The sequence below is a fragment of the Neopsephotus bourkii genome, unplaced genomic scaffold, assembly GCF_033783945.1.
Source record: "Neopsephotus bourkii isolate Nb327-2 ecotype Australia unplaced genomic scaffold, CSIRO-AGI_Nbou_v1 NB_1589, whole genome shotgun sequence".
NCBI classification, from domain to species: domain Eukaryota; kingdom Metazoa; phylum Chordata; class Aves; order Psittaciformes; family Psittacidae; genus Neopsephotus; species Neopsephotus bourkii.
Genome location: NW_026902065.1, coordinates 2,555,328 through 2,574,844, shown reverse-complemented (window position 1 = coordinate 2,574,844; position 19,517 = coordinate 2,555,328). Strand labels below are relative to the sequence as shown.

At 42.0% G+C, this 19,517-nt stretch overlaps 1 protein-coding gene across 11 annotated transcripts; it reads left to right on the top strand.

Moving 5' to 3' along the window:
• Positions 1 to 4,538: 4,538 nt before the first annotated feature.
• Positions 4,539 to 18,960, top strand: TCP11L2 (t-complex 11 like 2). Of its 11 annotated transcripts, none has more exons than XM_061371839.1 (12): positions 4,539 to 4,737; positions 7,725 to 7,845; positions 9,515 to 9,651; positions 9,757 to 9,926; positions 11,155 to 11,290; positions 12,230 to 12,350; positions 13,255 to 13,475; positions 14,338 to 14,474; positions 15,514 to 15,701; positions 17,042 to 17,223; positions 17,951 to 18,123; positions 18,679 to 18,960. In XM_061371839.1, the coding sequence occupies exons 4-12, from the start codon at positions 9,791 to 9,793 to the stop codon at positions 18,927 to 18,929; spliced, it is 1,545 nt and encodes a 514-aa protein (XP_061227823.1). In that variant the 5' UTR covers positions 4,539 to 4,737; positions 7,725 to 7,845; positions 9,515 to 9,651; positions 9,757 to 9,790; the 3' UTR covers positions 18,930 to 18,960. The 11 variants fall into 11 exon arrangements, with proteins under 11 accessions (XP_061227823.1, XP_061227822.1, XP_061227826.1 ...); XM_061371838.1 differs by having other exon boundaries at positions 9,504 to 9,651; XM_061371842.1 differs by having other exon boundaries at positions 4,539 to 4,748; positions 9,504 to 9,651.
• The last annotated feature ends 557 nt before the right edge of the window (positions 18,961 to 19,517 follow it).

Genomic DNA, 19,517 nt, shown 5'->3' with positions numbered 1-19,517 from the left:
GATAAAGCAGTGATTAATTGTAGGCTTTATTAGCTTTGCCAGTTTTACTGGTAACAGTAAGAAAACGTTATGAACTAACACCCTGCAAAGGCTGAGCACAACCAGTTCTTCAATTAACAGTGCTTCTATAGTGAGGGACAATTAAGGCCAAATTAAGACACTAGTCAAAATTCCAAATTTGTACATTGCTGTGGTTTAACCCTAGCCGGCAGCAAAGCACCACACAGCTGCTCACTTGCTTTCCCCAGTGGGATGAGGGAAAAGAAGCAGCAGGGTAAAAGTGAGAAAACACATGGATTGAGATAAAAGTAGTTTCATAATTGAAATAAAATAATAAGACATTTTAATGAAAAGGAGTATAACAAGGTGTCCTGGGTTCAGCAGTAGCAGTCATTTTTCTCCTCCTCAGTAGCTGGTGGAGTGCTGTGGTTTTGACTTTCATCCTGGGAACAGCGCTGATAACACCAATGCTTTTAGTTGTTGCTCAGTAATGTTTAGTCTGACCAAGGACTTTCTGAGCCTCATGCTCTGCCAGGGAGGAAGGGAAGCCAGGAGGAAGCAGAGACAGGACACCTGACCCAAACTAACCAAAGAAGTTTGGTGGCCACCAATTTGGTGGCCCTCTATGATGGGGCTACAGAACTGATGGACTGCGGTAGAGCAGTTGATGTCATCTACCTGGATTCATGTAAAGCGTTCGACACTGTCCCACACGACATCTTTGTCTCTAAATTGGAGAGACATCAATTTGATGAATGGACCACTCAGTGGATAAAGAACTGACTGGAGGGCCGCACACAAAGAGTTGTGGTCGATGGCTCAGTGTCTGGCTGGAGACCAGTAACGAGTGGTGTCCCTCAGGGATCGGTGTTGGGACCGGTCTTGTTTAACATCTTTGTCGCTGACATGGACACTGGGATTGAGTGCGCCCTCAGCAAGTTTGCCGATGACACCAAGCTGTGTGGTTCAGTTGATGCGCTGGAGGGAAGGAATGCCATCCAGAGGGACCTTGACATGCTTGTGAGGTGGGCTGATGCCAACCTCATGAAGTTTAACCATGCCAAGTGCAAGGTCCTACACCTGGGTTGGAGCAATCCCAGGCACAGCTACAGGCTGGGCAGAGAATAGATTCAGAGCAGCCCTGCGGAGAAGGACTTGGGGGTGCTGGTCGATGAGAAAATGAATATGAGCCAGCTTCAATGTGCGCTTGCAGCCCAGAAACCCAACCGTATCCTGGGCTGCATCAAAAGGAGCGTGACCAGCAGGTCGAAGGAGGTGATCCTACCCCTTTATTCTGCTCTCGTGAGACCTCAGTTGGAGAATCGTGTGCAGTTCTGGTGTCCTCAACATGAAAAGGACATTGAACTGTTGGAACAAGTGCAGAGGAGGGCCACAAGAGTGATCAGGGGACTGGAGCACCTCCCATATGAAGATAGGCTGAGAAAGTTGGGGCTGGTCAGCCTGGAGAAGAGAAGGCTGCGTGGAGACCTCATAGCAGGCTTCCAGTATCTGAAGGGGGCCTATAGGGATGCTGGGGATGAACTCTTCATTAGGGACTGTAGTGACAGGACAAGGGGTAATGGGTTAAAACTTAAACAGGGGAAGTTTAGATTGGATATAAGGAGGAAATTCTTTCCTGTTAGGGTGGTGAGGCACTGGAATAGGTTGCCCAGTGAGGTTGTGAATGCTCCATCCCTGGCAGTGTTCAAGGCCAGGTTGGACAAGGCCTTGAGTGATATGGTTTAGAGCGAGGTGTCCCTGCCCATGGCAGGGGGGTTGGAACTTGATGATCTTAAGGTCCTTTCTAACCCTAACCTATGATTCTATACCACAGCACGTCACGCCCACTATATAAACTGGGGGCAGTTACCCAGAAGGTCTAGATCACTGCTCGGGTTGGGCTGGGTATCAGTCGGCGGGTGGTGAGCGATTGTATTCTCTTCCCTTGTTATTTCCCTTATCATTATTATTGGTGGTGGCAGCAGTAGTGGTCTGTGTTATACCTTAGTTAACTGCACTGCTCTTATCTCAACCTGTGGGAGTTACATTCTTTCGATTCTCCTCCCCATCCCTCCCGGAGCCAGGGGACAGGAGGAAGGGGGGGAGTGAGAAAGCAACTACATGGCTCTGAATTAATGACTGGACTGAAACCATGACACAAGGGGAGAGAAATAAACCCCAAAAAAGACAAGTGCTACAAAGGAGAAAACGACTGCTCACCACCAACCCGCTTGATGCCAGTCCCCAAGCTGCAACTCCCCAACAACCTCCTTCCTAGTTTTATTGCTGAGCATGACTTCCTATGGCATTAAATATCTCTTTGGTCAGTTGGAGCCAGCTGTCCCTACTGTGTCAACTCTCAACATCTTGTGCACCCCCAGCCTACTCACTGGTGGGGAGGTGTCAGGAGCAGAAAAGCCCTTGATCTTTGTAAGCACTGCTCAGTAATTAAAATATCCCTGTGTTATCAACTCTGTTCCCAGCACAAATCCCAAACATCATCCCATAAAAGTTACTGTGAAGAAAATTAACTCTATACCAGCCCTAACCAGCACATACCCGCATGTCCTATATAAGACACAAGGACATTGATCTTCTTAATTGAGCAGAACACATTTAAAAGTTGTACACTTAATTTTCCTGGCTGACATTGCAGAAGACATAAAGAAGAAATGAGTGAAATTTCTCACAGTAGGAAACCTACTTCAAGATCCATATAATGGCCTATAGATTCAGTGCCTCTGGATCAGGAAGGAATTGAAACCAAGAAGGAGGTTAAGTGTTGAGTACTCTGGTGTCTAGCTTACTCTTAGCCTTTGGACTGGAATCTGGAAGAATGTCTTTGGTGCCTCAGCTATGTACACAGATGCACATCTCAGACAGACAGATAGGACCAACTAGGTATTTAATGAGCTCCAACCCAGCCAGTGTGCTGTGCGAGAAGGGCGCTGCTACAACTGAAAGAAAAAAAAAAAAAGTTGTTTTAAAGCCATCCCTTTCTGGAATCCCATGTCTTACCCCATGATGTAGGGGGATACCCCTCAGATACTTTTTTCTTTAAAGTTGATCTTTCATACAAATATTTAGAAGCTAGTTTACTTGGTGAGGCTGAGGCATCCCTTTCCCTCCCTGTGCTAGGCCACTGAGCATCACAGGTTTCCTCAACTGCCAGTCCACACAGACAACACACAGTCACTGGCCCTGGTGTTTGCAGCTAGTACTCTTCATGCAGTTTTAGATGATATAGCTGGTTAATTAATAAAAGGTGCCAGCTGCCATCACAGCAAAAAGTAGAATACAGCTTCCCCCCATCTTTCAGGTGGCATTTAAGACAAAACGGATGTAAAAGATAACACTAAATAATGTCATCTGAAGTGGAAACAGTCCTGCACAAAGCAGCCCATCTGTGTGCCATCAGTCTTCTCCAAGGCTCTTTTGAGCTTCTCTCAGATTGTCATTGCCACATGACATGCAGAAACTGGGGCAAAGTAGCGCAAACATAGTTATTTAAAACATTGTCTTCTTTCTGGGAGCTATCGGATTAGGCTGTTGGACTTAATCCCATTTAATGTCTCTGGAGGCCAGGCTAAGAGTGCCAGGGCTGGCAGGTGCTCTGCACTGCCAGGAGCAAGCGCTCCTACCCAAGCAGGGAACTGCATTTGTGTAGCCAAACTCCCTTGCCTGCTTCAGGACCTCGCTTTTATAGTAGAGGTTAATAGGACCCACAGTGGGCTTTGGTCTATGCAAATACAACATCAATCCCATATAGTTCACTACGTGTGCTAAAAGATTATCTGCAGGAAGGGACCTCAGTGTCTTCATGACAAACAAAGCTTGATGTAGTTACCTCCTGCCTCAAGAGACGACTACCGCCGTTTTCCTCTCCACGCTTCCTGGTAGGTGGGGCAATGGTGTCACGTAGCTCCTGGACAGGAAGAGGTGATGACCCTGACAGGTACTGCTGGCCCGGCGGGTGCGTGAAGCTGCCTGGTCAATGAAGTCAATACAATAGGTAATGCATTCACAGTAATAGTGCTGTGCTGCCTCATGCCGCGTTCCTCAGTGGGCACTCAGCAGGCGTCCCAGCACCACAGTCATGAGAAAGGCGGCTGACCAAACGCGCCACAGCCCTCAGACTAAGACGGCGGGGGGGGTGGCAGCGGGCGGCCAAGTTGGCCGGGGGTGTGGAGTGTGGTACCTCACCCCCTCCCCGTCGAGAGACTAAGGAAAGTAGGGCAGGATTGCTCGTGGGGGCATACTTGAAGCTTCCACGGCAGCGCGGCTAACACAGACGGGCAAAACCGCCCTGAAGGGCTGCCACTTCCCGTGTTGAGAACGGGACCTTTAGTGTCCGTCCCCCCATCCCCCGGCGTGTAGCCTCACCCACTGAGGCCGCGTGGGGCGGGGCTAAGGCGCAGACCCTGCTCCTTCCCAGTGTGGGGCGGAGCCAGCCACACCGCCGCGGCTCTTCCGTAAACACCACCCCGGCCTTCCCCCCCACCCGGCAAGGCTCATTCGAGGCGGGGGAATCTGCAGAAGCGTCTCCCCAGTCACTTGATACATTCTCTCCCTTTGGTGCTCGCAGCCGGGTAGAATGAGGACATACGGACTGTTTCTGCGGGGATAGGCGCAAGGTGACCCAAGTCGTCGGACCAACTGGTCGCTGGCAGGCCGGAAAAGGTTACTTCCCCCCCACGTCACCGGCGGAGATGGACGCGTCCAAGGAAGACACTAATAGTCCGTGCTGGGTATATAACTGTAGGGGGGAGGGTGTTTAAAGCTCTGGCGAGCCCCGCGGGGAGGGTGAACTGCTGCTGGCGCCGCCGGCCCGCGGTGAGTGACCGGGGTGAGCAGGGATGGGCAGCGGTTGTGCTGGCCTGCGGTGTGCGAGGCGGCACGGCACACGTCTGGGTGTTCACGTACAGGCTGTGGGGTCAGAGCTGGCCCGTGCGGAGTGCTGGCAGGAGCGGGATGCGCTCGGCTCTGCAGCCCCAGTGGGGCTTCCGCTGCAGCAAGTGGGCTTCACAGCCACTGCTGTGGGTCTGTAGTGTGACCCTTGCCTTGCGTTTCCTGGGCTGTCTCCGTCCCTTGATGTCTGTTGCCCACCGGGATGGGAGCAGCAGTGGGGTTTTCACCTTGCAGCCCTGCTTCTGCTCCCTTCCCGGGGCGTGCAGGGCCAGGACGCTTGGGGACGGGCAGCCGGGTTCGCTTTCCACGGGGTTGGCGGAGACAGGGTACCCTCCTCTCTTGTCCTCCTCCCTTCCCCCCCCGGCCCTGTCCTTGGAAACGCTGTTTGTTTTGGTCGGTGAGTGCCAAGCTCCTGCCTATGGTAACTGCTAAAAACATGGGGCCGGGGGAGGAGACAGGGAAAGAAACAGATGGAGGAAGAGGAGGAGCAGGCGGCGGTGCCGCTGCCCCGCCGAGGGGAGGGGGTCGGACAGGGTTGGGCATCCTCGACCTCCCTCAGCGGTGTTTCTGGCCCTGGGTTGGGGCGCCTGGTGCCCAAATGCGGGAGGTGAGCGTGGCTGCCGTGGGCACGGACAGTGGGGGACGGTTGCGCATCTCGCTTTTACTTGGTTTTAAACTCTTCAAGAGAAGCCTGTATGTAAAATGGAGAGCTGCGGAACTAGGAAGGTAAAGGGAGAGAAATGAGGGCTCTGCGCTGTGAAAAAGGAGGCATGAGGAAATTCCTTAACTCTTAACAAAGGCTCTTTTCTGCTCCGGTGCCGTGAGTGCTGGCAGAGGTGGAATCAGTGATAGGGAAACTCGAGCCCAAAGGAGATTCGGTCGGTGCCAGCTAGAAGATAGTAAGGATGTAAGCCCAGTAGAGTGAACAAAGTTAAGACATTCAAAGTGGTAAAACTGGACAGAGCACTTTAAAAGTGTGCATGGATGGAGTGACTTACTTGAATAAAAGCAGGGCTGTGGAAAAACTTTTCTTGACGATGTTATCTGAAGTCAAACTCAGCCAGACGCTTTCCTTCCCTCAAGGTGCTTCATGAAATAACTTTTAAAGGAAGCTTTTGGGTATAAAAAGTGTTTGTGTTCTCTAAAACTCATCTGATCTTGTGATCTTTATCAGTTATAACTGTATGATACAGTTATCCCATCACCCAGCCCGATAAGAGCAAGATGCCTTTAGGCGTCTACAGTGTTGTATTCATTGCATCCAAGCTGTTTAAGTCGCTGCAGAAACCATGATAACTTAGTTAACTAGAATCCTGGGGTTTGTACACTTAGAAGATACTTTTATCTTGGTCTCCTATTTAGAGTTTTTCCTTAAAACCCTGTGGAATCGCTGATTGAAAGAGAGAAAACAGTGTATTGAAGCCCACTGTGAAGGAGTTCAACCTAATATAAAAGTAAATGAAATCGGTTTTCAATTCAGGAAGAGTAAAGCAGGTTGTAACCACAGGCTGATCCTTTAATAGAATAGGTAGGATATTAAACTGTATTAAAACAGCAACTAGTATGTAGTACCTAATGAACAACTAAAAAAAGTTGGGACTGTCTATTCAATATGGGGAGTTACAAAGAGATGTTGGAAGGTCAGAAGGATTTCTGAAATATTTTTACTTGGGGATTATATTAAACCTAAAGTTACATATGAACTTGGCTCGAAATAATTTACAAGCAGCTCTGTGCTGCCTGGAACAGCAGCTCTTCCAGTGTTTAGGCTATAAAAAAAAAGGACTAAGTGACTTGGTTGTCTTTTGTTGTAACTGTTTAGAAGTGCTTTTTTTTTTTCTTGTTTGTACTTCCCTTTGATATGCTCAATGAATGTACTTTTGTCAGAGTTTTTTAGCTGTTGGGTAACATATTTAAAAACTGTAGATGACATGTCCACATTCTGCTTGTACATTCATCTGTTTACCTTGTTGTGCTTACTGCCTTGTTTATCTTTTAAACTTGTAAATTAGCAATAATGTTCTGTATCTGCAGAATGTACCCATTCTTCCTTACCATTCCATTTGAGGCATCCTACTTGGTAATACATTTACTGTGGCAAAGATTTCAATGTATTTTCAGTGTGTCATCTCCGGTTACATTGTTGAAACCTGTTATTTAAAACCTCTTATTTAAATTGGGTCTTCTGAAGCACTCTTGACAGCTCTGCTATCTGTATGTGTGTATGTATTGTAGGAACACCTATGGTCTCAGTACTTCAAAATATGTCATGGGCCTCTTTGAAATGCACATATTTGATGCTGAAAGCTCCTTTACTGGGACTAATATGTAAAGATTTAATGTATATAGAATTTTATCATCATGGAATCATCATAGAGCGGATTGGGCTGGAAGGGACCTTAATGATCATCTAGTTCCAATACCCTGCCATGAGGAGGGACACCTTCTACTAGACCAGGTTGCTCAAAGCCCCATCCAACTTGAACACTGCCAAGGATGGGGCTGCCACTTCTCTGGGCAACCTATGCCAGTGTCTCAGAACCCTCATGATGAAATTTTAATTTCTACCGTAATGATTTGGACCTCTTGGGAATCATGACTGGGGCAGAAAATGGCAATACTGGCTTTCCTTCATGGCTGGTTGAGTATTCCTGTCAGGAGCTCCTTGCAAATTTGAGTGTTAACAAATTGGAGTATTTATTAGGATTATTATACTAAGAAATTTTTGAAATGATGACATGAAAATTGTGTGAGAATTTTGGGATTTTAATGGTCATGTAACTTTTTCCATGTTCTTAACACCGGGACTGGAGCAGTAAACACATCTTGAAGTGCTCATACTAGGCAAGTGACTTGCAAGACCTTTTGGGCCAGTACGCTGCTAACAACATTAATTGAATCTTTCGATGGACCACATGCAACATTAACCTTTTGGAGGTTAGTTATTTTTGTATAAATAAAGTCATATACATGACTAACACCTTGAAATACAGTGTTCTGATGCTTATCCAGAAACAATAGCGGAAGGACAATATAGGCTTTACAGACTCTGTAAAGTATTTAAGTGAGCAGTTCCATGTCAAGAACCTATGGGTAGGTTACTTGTCACCACTAGTTGAAAAAGTGAAAAAGTAGTTTTAGTCTTTTGTGTAACATTAACTAGTGATTAATTTCTAATCTTAACTACAATTTTCAAGTAAAAAAAAATTCTCATCCTTTTGGTTTTATGGGTTCTCTTGCAACTCTGTCTTTAGTCAATACTGTTTTAAGTATCTGCTTGTTTTCAGTTGCTTGTTAGACATTATGAAATTGCTGGCTTAATAAAGTTATGATGTTAAAGATCGCAACACTCTTAAGTCTTGAACCTATGACCTCCATCCTGATCAGAAGTCGTTACTGGTTTCTTCAGTGAAATGGTAAACTGTCAATTCTTGCTGCTGTGATTCTTTTCACAAAAAAAACCCAATGTAATTACATAAATAAGGCACTCAAGTGCATCTTCTTTCCTCTTGGGAGAGGAGGAAGAGTAAGCATACACCTAACAAAAGTTAATCATCTCAATTAACAGGGTAGTACTCATCAGTGTAATACCTCATCAGGTTATAAAGGCCTACTCAGGATGAGCTGGTACCCAAAAACTCAAATGCTCTGAGGTGTAACTAGGTGCCAGTGTAAAGAAATCTTCATTTTTTTACTCACTTTTGTCTATCTCTTGGCCCTGTGATACGCTGATTCATGTAAATACACACAAAGATCATCCTTTTGCTTCCAAAAGTGACTTTTCCAAGTTTAACAGTTGTGAAGTGTGGTATTCCTTGCCTGCTGAAGCTGGTGCAATTCAATCATAGATGGAGTCATAGTACTTAAATTTGCTGGTGGAGGGTATCGTTGGCTGTGTCTCTGCATAAAATCTACTACAGAATGCTTCGTGGCTGTAATGATGGACAGCTACTTTTGGTATCTGGGCCAAATTCCTTTGGTAGTAATTATGGCTGACTTCCAGTTCCTCATTTTAATATGATTAGGAGCATATTTTTTACTTCCTGTCATACAACCATTAATCATCTCTATCGTACTATGCAGCTGTCTAAATTCTCTGCAGTTGCAGTTTATCTGCCTGGGAGGCAGTTTCTTCATGTGGACAGAAGCACTATGAAGCATGACGTTTCTCAGTGTTGTGATGCTGAATGTAATATTAAGAGGCTCAGTTACCGTTTGATTTAAATCACAAAACCCATCCACCCTCACTGTACCATTATTTTTGGGGTTTATACCATTGTTGATCTGATTCTGAGCAAAAACCCACCTGAAGGAGGAGGCCAGGCTTTCAGCTACGCCCTGTCAGAATGTAGTATTCTGAATTATTTGCCTATTCTGCCCAGTAGCTTCTGTTTGCTTCACAATTGTTCCACTCAGTACAGTTTGTTTGTGGAAGGAAGCTAATTGCTAAACATCACTTGCTGGTGAAGTCAGGTGGGGGATGGTAACACCATGAGTTGCCTTTATGGATGCTGAGAACTTCTGAAGTACTGACAACAGGCAGCTTCTGGGATTATGGTGGGTAGTCTTGTATTTTATTTTTTTTTTAAATATAGTGAATTTACAGACTGTCTCTAACATAACCATGAGGGTATGAAACAGCAGAGGGTACAAAGCTTGCTTGCAAAACAGGTGTAGTTTGTTAATAACTATGTGCTTCTGCATGTTGAGCCAGATCCTTTCTGCAACACCTTTTTAAGAAAGGTAGCTACTTGTTCTTTATTGGCAAAGTAATGATCAGTATCTGACTTCTGAGAAATAAACAATAGTAAGCATTGGTTTTATGGCAAGTGTATTTTGTTTTTCCAGGTCTTGTGTACTGTAGCACATAAAGTGAATCAGAATGCCTCTCAGTGATGACCATAACAGCGATTCAGAGTCTTCGCGCCTCTCAGAAAGCACAGCTGCTTCTAGTGACTCTGAATATTCAAGACAGAGCTTTAACAGTGATTCTTCAAGCAAACCCAGTTCTCCAGCATGTAAGCCTATTTCAACCTTACCTGCATTGTGCATAGACAGATGAGGTTAACTTATTTCATTTCTCTTTGCTATTCTGGGTAGAACCTGGGATTCTGAATCTCTGTTTAAGAGTATTAAGAGAAAGGCATGGCTTTCTCTCTGCTGTGAAACAGTGCATCTACTTGTGTCTGGAACACCACCAGCTGTATCCGTGGGGGTCTCCCTGTGCAGTCCTTCCCTTCAGAAAGTGTAAGAAAAGTGTGCCGCTTGGTCATCCTAATCTTGATGGGGGTAGTGGTCTCCCACTCAACCACATACAGCTTTGTGCAAAGGGTGGCTTTCTTCTGTTTGCTTCATACATTTAGAAATTAAATCTGTAGCTTACAGATTTATAACTTAGTTACATGAAGTTAATCTCAAATTCCCCCCCCTTTTTTTTTCTTTCATAAATACTAGGATGAAATAGAAAACACACATTTGCACAAGGAATATATTTTAAGTAATTATAAATAAAACCCTGGTTAAGATGTGCTTCATGTTTATGTCTAAACATTCTTTGACCATGCATACTTTTTAGCATCTATGTAAGTCTGACATTAAAACAAGTGTGTTAGTGGAGCTGTAGTTGGCAGCTGGCTATCTGTCTTTATTACCTGTCTTCAAATGGTTAATTCCAAATACTAAATTAAAATGCAGAATTTGGGGCTTTGGAAACTTTGGGAATTACTCTTGCTTTCTAACGTAGAGTTTGTTATGATGTTAATGCTTATTTGTAAAAGTGTAATTTACAAAGCATCTGCTATGGAACGTAAGTGGGGGTGTTCCCAGATCTTCTCTACAGGCAATAAAACCACAATATAGCCATTATATGCTCAGAATAATAATAGACATCTAGTATCTGTTATTGCCCAGGTTTTTCGTCTGGTGGATTTTACAGAAGAGTTAATAGCAAATCTGTGGAATGCAAGATCCTGTTTTAAAGGAAAAAAAAAATCTTGCTTAAGATGCAAAAATATGAAATTGCTCTTCAAAATGTTATGAGGCTTGTGCAGTGTTACCCACACACACACCCCTGATAAGCTGGGAGTTTCCTGAGTTAGTGTTTTAAGAAGATATAAAGACCCAGTAATCCTAGGTTGTTTTTTCTAGAGTCCAGTTAGCAAGCAGTGAAACTTCTAAATTTTAATATTTTTCAATTGTGCTTATGAATTAGAGATATTTGGCTTGAACGGATCTTGTTTGTTTCAGCAGCAAGTCCCCCTAAGATGATTACATTTGATGAACTGATGGCAGCTGCAAGGAATTTGACGAACTTGACCCTAGCTCATGAAATTGCTGTAAATGCAAATTTTTGCATAAAACATGAAGACTTGCCACAGAACAGGTAAGAGCCTGAATTTTGTGAAAAGCAGCACTGGGGTTGGGAAGAGAGTAAAATAAAATACCACCCCACCCCAAAATTAACCCAATCAAAGCAAAAGACTACCAACAAACAAAACCCAAACCCTGCACCTCCAGGAGTCACTGTCAGTATGATGCTGGTTGCAACAAGTTGTGCAGTCCAGCTGAGTTGATATACTGTCTTGGCATGTTGCTCTGTTTTAAATGTCATGGAAGATAAAGGGTTAATGTAATATGAATGCACATAGTGAAGATGAGCATTGGTTTGTTCTGTGCAGTACCAAGTCCTGTGGAAAAGGTGAAATGATAGCTTTGTATGTAATAGCTCATTGGTGTAGTAGTATTAAAGAAGATAAAGCTCATCATGAACATAGCTCTAATATTAGGCCCAGAAGACATGCTATTACCTGGAGATCCAGAGGAAGCAAGACATAACTTCCCTTATGTAGGTAGCTAAATAGACATATCTGTGAGCAAGAGGAACTTAAAAATGACCCTGGTCTTTGCTTTGAGAAAACTTATGTAAAAAAACAAGGGTATTTTTAATTGCATAAGTCCCTTAACTGATAATTGGTTATATGACAAAGTAGTTTTTGAGAAAGCATAGTACATAACATACAAGGTTAGGACAATGAGTACAAATCCAATAAGGAAAAAGGGCAGTTTAATACTACTTTACCCACATCTGAATTGCCAGCACCACTTTATAAGACACCTGTATTTTATAAAAGACTTGTCAGTCTAGATGATGTTTTGGGAGCTGATGACCCACAGCCCAAGAAAGATATGATTGCAGGGCACGGTAGCTGGTGAGGTGCATTTTGCCCCACCAGTGATTGTGATCAGACTAGTCTAAATCACTTTTACCAATGATGAAAAATAGTTGGGAGTCATTTCTATATCTAATTGAATTATTACACAGTTTTGCAGGCACAGTGAAACAGATTGTACACAAGGCATTTTGGGATCACTTGGAATCGGAACTGAATGAAGAACCTCCAGAATATGAACATGCTATCAAGCTCTTTGAGGAAATCAAGGAGGTAATGCTCTTCCTCTCCTGTGCCCCAGTATTGTTTTGTCAGCTTAGGTTTGAAAGGCTCTGACTTCACTGAAGGGTCTGCTAACTCATTCAACACCTTTATGTTTGTTCTTTAAAGATGAAGCCATCATTACTCAGAACTGCAAATAGATGTATTTATAGTGTATTTATATTAATATATAATGATAAGTTGCAAGTCAGCTCTTCTCTCAAACCTTTACATTTCTCCTGGTGTCTTTCCAGCAATGTACTGTGAGCTTATGGTATGAACAGGAGTATAAATCTGACTGTACCTGCTCATGTAGGCTTTGTTTACCCACCTCCCTTGGCATTTCACACTCCCAAGACCCACTCTTGGCAACTTTTCTGACCCTTTAGACTGGTTATTAGAAAAAATCTCTCCACTGAACGGGTAGTCTGGTTTTGGAACAGGCTTCCCAGGGAAGTGGTGGAATCACCATCCCTGGAAGCGTTCGGAAGCTGTGTAGATGCAGCCTTTAGTGACATGGTTTAGTGGTGGACTTGTCAGTGCTGGGGGAATGGTTTGACTTGATGATCATAAAGGTCTTTCCCAATCTTGTTGATTCTGTGATCATACAGGGAAGCATGCACACCTTCAATCCTAGCACAATACTAAGTCTTTAAAAATTTTGAGTTAGGAAATGTTTGTTTTATAGGGCAGTATTCCAGACATGCTTTCTGTTCTACTAGAGCTTTGAGCTTTTTTGCAGAACTGTATGGAGATAATTTTAACAGTACTTCTTTCCTGCTACCTTAATGTTCAGCCTTAATGTGTCTTGTTATAGTCAGCTAAATACACTTGACATTAAGATCCTATTTTAGCATGTTTACAAAGGGGTTTGGTTTTTATTAATACGTTTTTTTATTTCCCCCCCCTACTTTAGATTCTTCTTTCCTTCCTGACTCCTGGAGCAAACAGGATTCAAAATCAAATTTGCGAAGTTCTAGATACGGATCTTATACGACAGCAGGCAGAACATAATGCTGTTGATATTCATGGGCTAGCTAATTATGTTATCAACACAATGGGAAAGTTGTGTGCTCCAATAAGAGACAATGATATCAAACAGTTAAAGGCAACTGACAATATCGTAGAATTACTGAGGTTGGTATTTGAGTGTCTTGGGGGTTTTCAGATGAAGAACTCTTTCTGAAAGAGTACTGGGCAGTGGAAGAGGGGGGTATAGTCTTAAAAAATCTTTAAATTATGTCAGTTTACAGAACACCTGCTCTCAAACTATAGGAAAACTAATTTTTATACAGAAGTATTAAAGGGGAGAAGCTATGACATGCTGACAAGAATATTGTCTTACTTTGTAATAAAATGGGTAGAATGCCTAGATCAAGCAGTACCAGCTCTGACTATCTAAGCCATTGAACAACAAAAAAACACTCTTGCAATAATCTGTTTCAGAGACTGCTTTTTCAGTCTTGTTCATCCTTACAAAGCTTATGCAGCACATTTGTACAGTTCCATCTTGAACTATTTAATGCATGTAGGAGGCCAAACTTTGCATTTTAAGTATCTCTAGTAAAGATATTATTTGAACTTGAGTAAAGCATAACTGGCAGAAACTAGTTTACTCTTTCTTAGATACATGAAAATACTAAGAGTAGATGGAGCTGATCTACTGTTTTATTGCAACTTGGGTCATATGCAGGATCCAGGCTACTGGAATTGTTTCTCTTTGTACAAATTTAAATAAAAAGTTAACGTATGTTCATTTAGGCTGAAATGTACCAACTTACAGGTGCTGCATATTGGTCTTGGTACCTGTGACTTACACCAAACCTTACACACAATCCTCCTTCAGGTATCCTGGAAGCTGCGTAATGTATGTTACACTGAAATACTGATGCAGTTTACTTCTCCCAGAATTGAAGTTATAGTACTAATGTAGGTGTATCTCACATGTGCTGGTTAAAATCAATAGACTAATAGTCAAATTTTAAATTTCTCCTTTCAGACAAATATTCCGTGTTTTGGACCTGATGAAAATGGATATGGCAAATTACACAATTCAGAACCTTAGACCATACCTTCAGCGTAATTTGGTGGACTACGAAAGAACAAAATTCCAGGAAATTCTTGAAGAAACACCAAGTAGGTATCCTGCTATCTTTAAATCAAAACATTCTGAAAAGAAACCCCCAAATAAAAACCACACCTATTTAAAGACATGCTATAGAATCTGTCAATTGCAGTTAATTTGGAGGAAAACTTCAATTTCTTGTCTGTATCTAGCTGATGCTGAAGTTCTTTGACAAGCAAGCTACCAATGGGCAATTGCTGAACTTGCTGTAAAGTATGTTCATCTGTAATCTGGGCAAGTTTTCAGACAAATTTGTATTTGCTGTATTGGTTCGTATCTGAAGAACCAACTGTAGCTCTTCCTGTCTGGAGACAGAAGCCCTATGTACTGAAAGATGAGACTTTATCTCTTTTGTATGCAGCTAGTCTATTGTTAGTTTGAAATACGTACATAAAACTAGTTAGTATGCATGAAAGTTGGGACAGGATCCTATTTTTAATAAACGAAAGGCAAGCTCTGAGGGAGTATCTTAGATGATGCAAAATCAACTTTATCTATTATTACAGGTTTTGTGTAATGCGGCTAAACAGGGTTCAGGAAACATTTTCCAAGAAGACAAAGTAAGCTTACTAATGTCTGGAGAGGGGCTTCTGAAATAGGAACCGCAACCCACTGATGTAGCTTGTAGTATTTATATATGCAGCCTGAGGAAAAACTGTTGTTAACAGCAAATGAAATGCTCATAGAGCTCTTTCTCCCTTAACTTCTATTTCCAGTTCTGTACCCCAGCTAGTAACTTGCCTTCCTGAAAAAGGAAAATAAAAAAATGCTTTGGGAACTCGGAGGCTGCTTTTACCCCAAGATCTTGCCTGAGGTCTTAACAATTTGTTGCTGGGTTAAAAGCTAGCTAGAATATTAAGGTGACCAGTGGAAGATAAGTGGGGGGAAAAAAAATATGAGGAGGAGAGTTTACGTGTTAAAACTCAGCTGTCCACTATGTTTGAGTCTTCAGAAGTCATACGAGTTTACGAGTACAACTTTTTTTTCCTCAAGGTAGTGCTTATTTTGGTGAGAGCATGCAGTAAATCTGTACTGATTTGCAATTCTTAGGTGCCCTGGACCTCACAACAGAATGGATAAAGGACTCTATAAAAGATGAATTGTCATCTGCTTCTGATGAATCTTCATCATCCCCTGGTGCTGATAGTAGTTCTAAACGAACCATTAGTCCTACACTGGTGCTAAACAATGGCTACTTGAAACTGTTACAGTGGAATTACCACAAAACAATTCCAGAGGTAGGAAGTGTATTTCAGTGTCTTCAGATTTCTAGCTATATGAAAATATTTGTGTAGTATAATAATCCTTCTATTGATAACTAAGTGAAGTATTCTCTTGCACTTCTTAAATTTCTGAATAGTAAATTTGGAGAGCATGTGCTAGTGTAGTGTCTGAAATACAAGATGTGCAGCAACTAGAAAAGAACAACGTAAACCCTGTCTTCATTCTATCCCATCGTAGCTCACCAGCTCCACCCTGAGAGCAGTCTTGGCCATGGTCACAGGCTGGGGCTGGTACCGCCAGCTCTTGGCTTTGTGTACCTTCGAGGGGACTGATTATAGCTGTTTTCCTAATAGCAGCAGGAATTAGTGGAATTGCTCTTGCTTTAGAACAGAATCAGTAAGAACTTGGAGCCCTCTAAAGTAGATATTCATCCTTTTGCAGTGCATATAAACTATTGCTTTGAGGATCAGTGTTCAGTTTTTCCTGCCAGCTCCTCTGCAACTTTCCATAAAGCCAATTTGAAATTGTCCATCAGTCAGGGCTAAAATTAGCATCTGCAATGAGCTCTTTAGCTATACTTAGGGTAGGCTGGTAGAGAACTTGCTGAATACATGGGGAGGCTTTTAGTGTTCTCGGTCAGTGGACACAAGGGAAACTACCTTATTCTTACCTTAATTTGAAAAGATTTGAATAATAGGTACATACAGGTATCCTCTGGTGAATGTAGTTTGCCATACTATGAAACTACTACTACTGAGTGTTAATGCCCCTGTGCTTCACAGTAAAGGGATTTGGTTAGGATTGAACTCTTTCTAACCTAAAAAGTCACTCCAGCTACATTTTGCTGTGGGAATTACAGTCTTGGTATGATCAACTGCATGTTTGCCTATAAGAGGTTATGAATCACTTGCAGAATTTGCTCTAATGGTTGAGCTCATGGTTGTCATGCACAGTTGTTCATCACTGTCAGTTCCAGACTGCCATTTTTCAGAGAACAGCTGAATCCAGAAGACTGTTGTCTGTAACCTTGATTACTGCAATGTCCTCTGGATCCCCTGAGCATTTTGCTTTGTTGAATTTTCATCAGCAGTGATGAGGAATAGCATGCAATGTCCTTGGTTTGCTCTGCACTGAAGACATCACCTTTCTTCCTGCCATAGGTTTACTTCTGGTACTCATACATGATGCCACTTTGTGCAATATTACATATTCAGGGTATTTCAGCTGCTGTCTCTTCTGACATTGTGTATTTGTATTTAAAAATGTCAGTGCTTCATGATTATATCCTGTATGTGTCCTTTTTCCTGCTCTCTCCCTCTGTATTCCTAAATGAGCATTACTGTTTCAATTCCAGACTCTAATAACAGATGAAGCTCGTCTTCAGGAGTTGAGAGAAAAGCTCAGACAATTAAGGATCATAGCTTGTGTTTGTCTTATAACAAACAATATGGTGGGTGCAGCAATTGTAGATGTGCCTGATTTTGCTGAGCAGCTGAAAAGGATCTCTGTCCCTCTTCTTGAAGGCATGAACAAGAAGTAAGGTCTTATTTTTATCACTCTTCATATTCATTTATTTATATTAAACAGGAAATATCAGGTGGATCTGAAAACCCTTGGAAACAACTCAAATGTCATAGCCAGTGCTTGTTAATAGAAAAATATAAAATTTTAATAATCTGTATCTATATTCCCTTGAAAATATAAGTCCACTCTGTTAGGCACATGCTTTCAAAGGTATATTTTAATGAAATCTTAATCTTGATGTTAGTATACAGAACTTTGGCCTCTAGTACTAAAGTTCATTCATACGCTCCTAATACTGAAGAGACTTTGGCAATACATTCACTGAATTGTCTTGCCAGTTGCTTCAGGCTAGTTGCAGTTAAAGCTCTTTGGCTGCTTATTTCTGCTGCCTGCAAGTAAGTGATGTGATCTGAAGGAGTGTCTTAAAACAGTTTTTTCACACTGCTTTTTCTTATGAAATACTATGCATGTGGCCCAGGAAAACACCTTAGCATAATGGCAAAATGATGTGGTGTTGCTGCTATACACTTGAAATTATTTTTCATGTTAGGCACTTATTTTATCTTCCACATTAAGATTTGTGCTGTACCTGTAGATGCTTGTAAATCTGCAAAAGATAACTTTTCTAAATTCTTTTATTGCAGCGGGTGGGTTTAAAATAAAAGGACAAGTAAGGTCACTTTACAACCTATGCTCTAGAAACTGCCAAAGTTAATGCTTTTCTCTTTCTTTCTTCCAGAACTTTTAATTTGAAGGAGGCTCTGAATGCTATAGGTGTCCAAATTTGCAGTAAAGTGAACAGGTCTCTAACTGAAAGAGGTCTTCCCACTCTTGATGAAGAAATGCAGAGTAATTTAATGGGTCAGATCACTCATATTGTAGAGGAGAATAATCCTGTCTGTTCCTTGATTGGTTAGTAAGATTATGTATAATTGTTGTCTTGTATGTGTCTTGTATTGTGTCATATATCACCTTACTCCCAGCAAGCTTAATCAGCTGTAAAAACTTACTGCAGCAAAACACTGGGGCAACTATGAGTAAGGAAATGTTTACATAAAGAGGGTGTTCTTAGTGTGCTGTAGATCATGGCTAGTCACAGCTAGAAATACTTTAAAAAGTGCCTGAAGAAACAAGCCTTGACATGCTCATATTTTGGTGGAGAACTGAGAAAAATGAGTACTATTCAGTCTCCCTTCTGTCAGTTCTGGGTTTAAACTTAGTGGGTTTTGTAATTTGAGTCTACTTAGTTAATGTAACTTGTTGCAGCAGGTTTATGCTGCGTCCAGCTTGCAGGAGCTGACTTCAAGGAGCTTTCAGTATTGTTTCCCACTACAACACAGGCTTGGGAAAGAGTTGTTACCCATACGGCTGGATTTTGTGCTGTGCTGATGTATAGGGTGCTTACAAAGTGACTGTGGCTTCAGCTTGGGTTCTCTTGTTCTGAATATACTTTATATTTTATTTCAGACAAACGGATCCAGTTCTTCCTGAGAAGCTTGCTTGCTCTTCCCAGTTTTCAGAAGTCTATGCCTACCATGCCAGGAGGCCTTTCTGTGATTCAGACAGAAATGGAGCTTGTTGGATCTCAGTATGCAAGCATTGTAAACTTTAATAAACAAGTGTATGGACCCTTCTATGCAAACATACTTAGAAAACTACTTTTTCATGAGACACCAATGGGAAAAGCAGAACCAGGAACAGCAACAACTACCAGTTAAAAAATTCCACCTTTTTTTTATCCTCTAGAGTTGATCTGTCTTCCCTACTAAGAACAGTCCACTCCAGTGAATATCAGTGAGAGAGATCTTATAAAATTATACAGATAGCTTCTGAAATTCACTGGAAAGACATTTAAGTTCAAGGACATATACTTTTTTAATAGAATAAATTTGCTTGATGCATTTTGTCACTTGTGAACTATTTGTCACTCGTGAACTATTAGTTCTCATGGCAAGCATTTATGATTTGCATTGGGAAGGGGCTGGCAAAGTACTTGGTTTGGTTTTTTTGCCACCATTAAAATAATGTTATTTTTTCAATTTAAATATATTTACATATAGCAATGCAATTATGAAATGAGAAAACGATTGTAGGTAAAATGTACTGTGCTTACATTGCATTTTTGTAGAGCAACATCTAATACAACACTCACATTTCTGAAAAGACTTTAATGTAAGAACTGCTTTTGTAACCAAAACCAGACTCGTACTAGGCCAAGTTCTGGTACTCCTGCAACTACTGGAATGAGAACTTGGCCTCTGTTAATGTTAAGGAATGCCAGTGTTGTAAGCTGTATGAAGTATAGC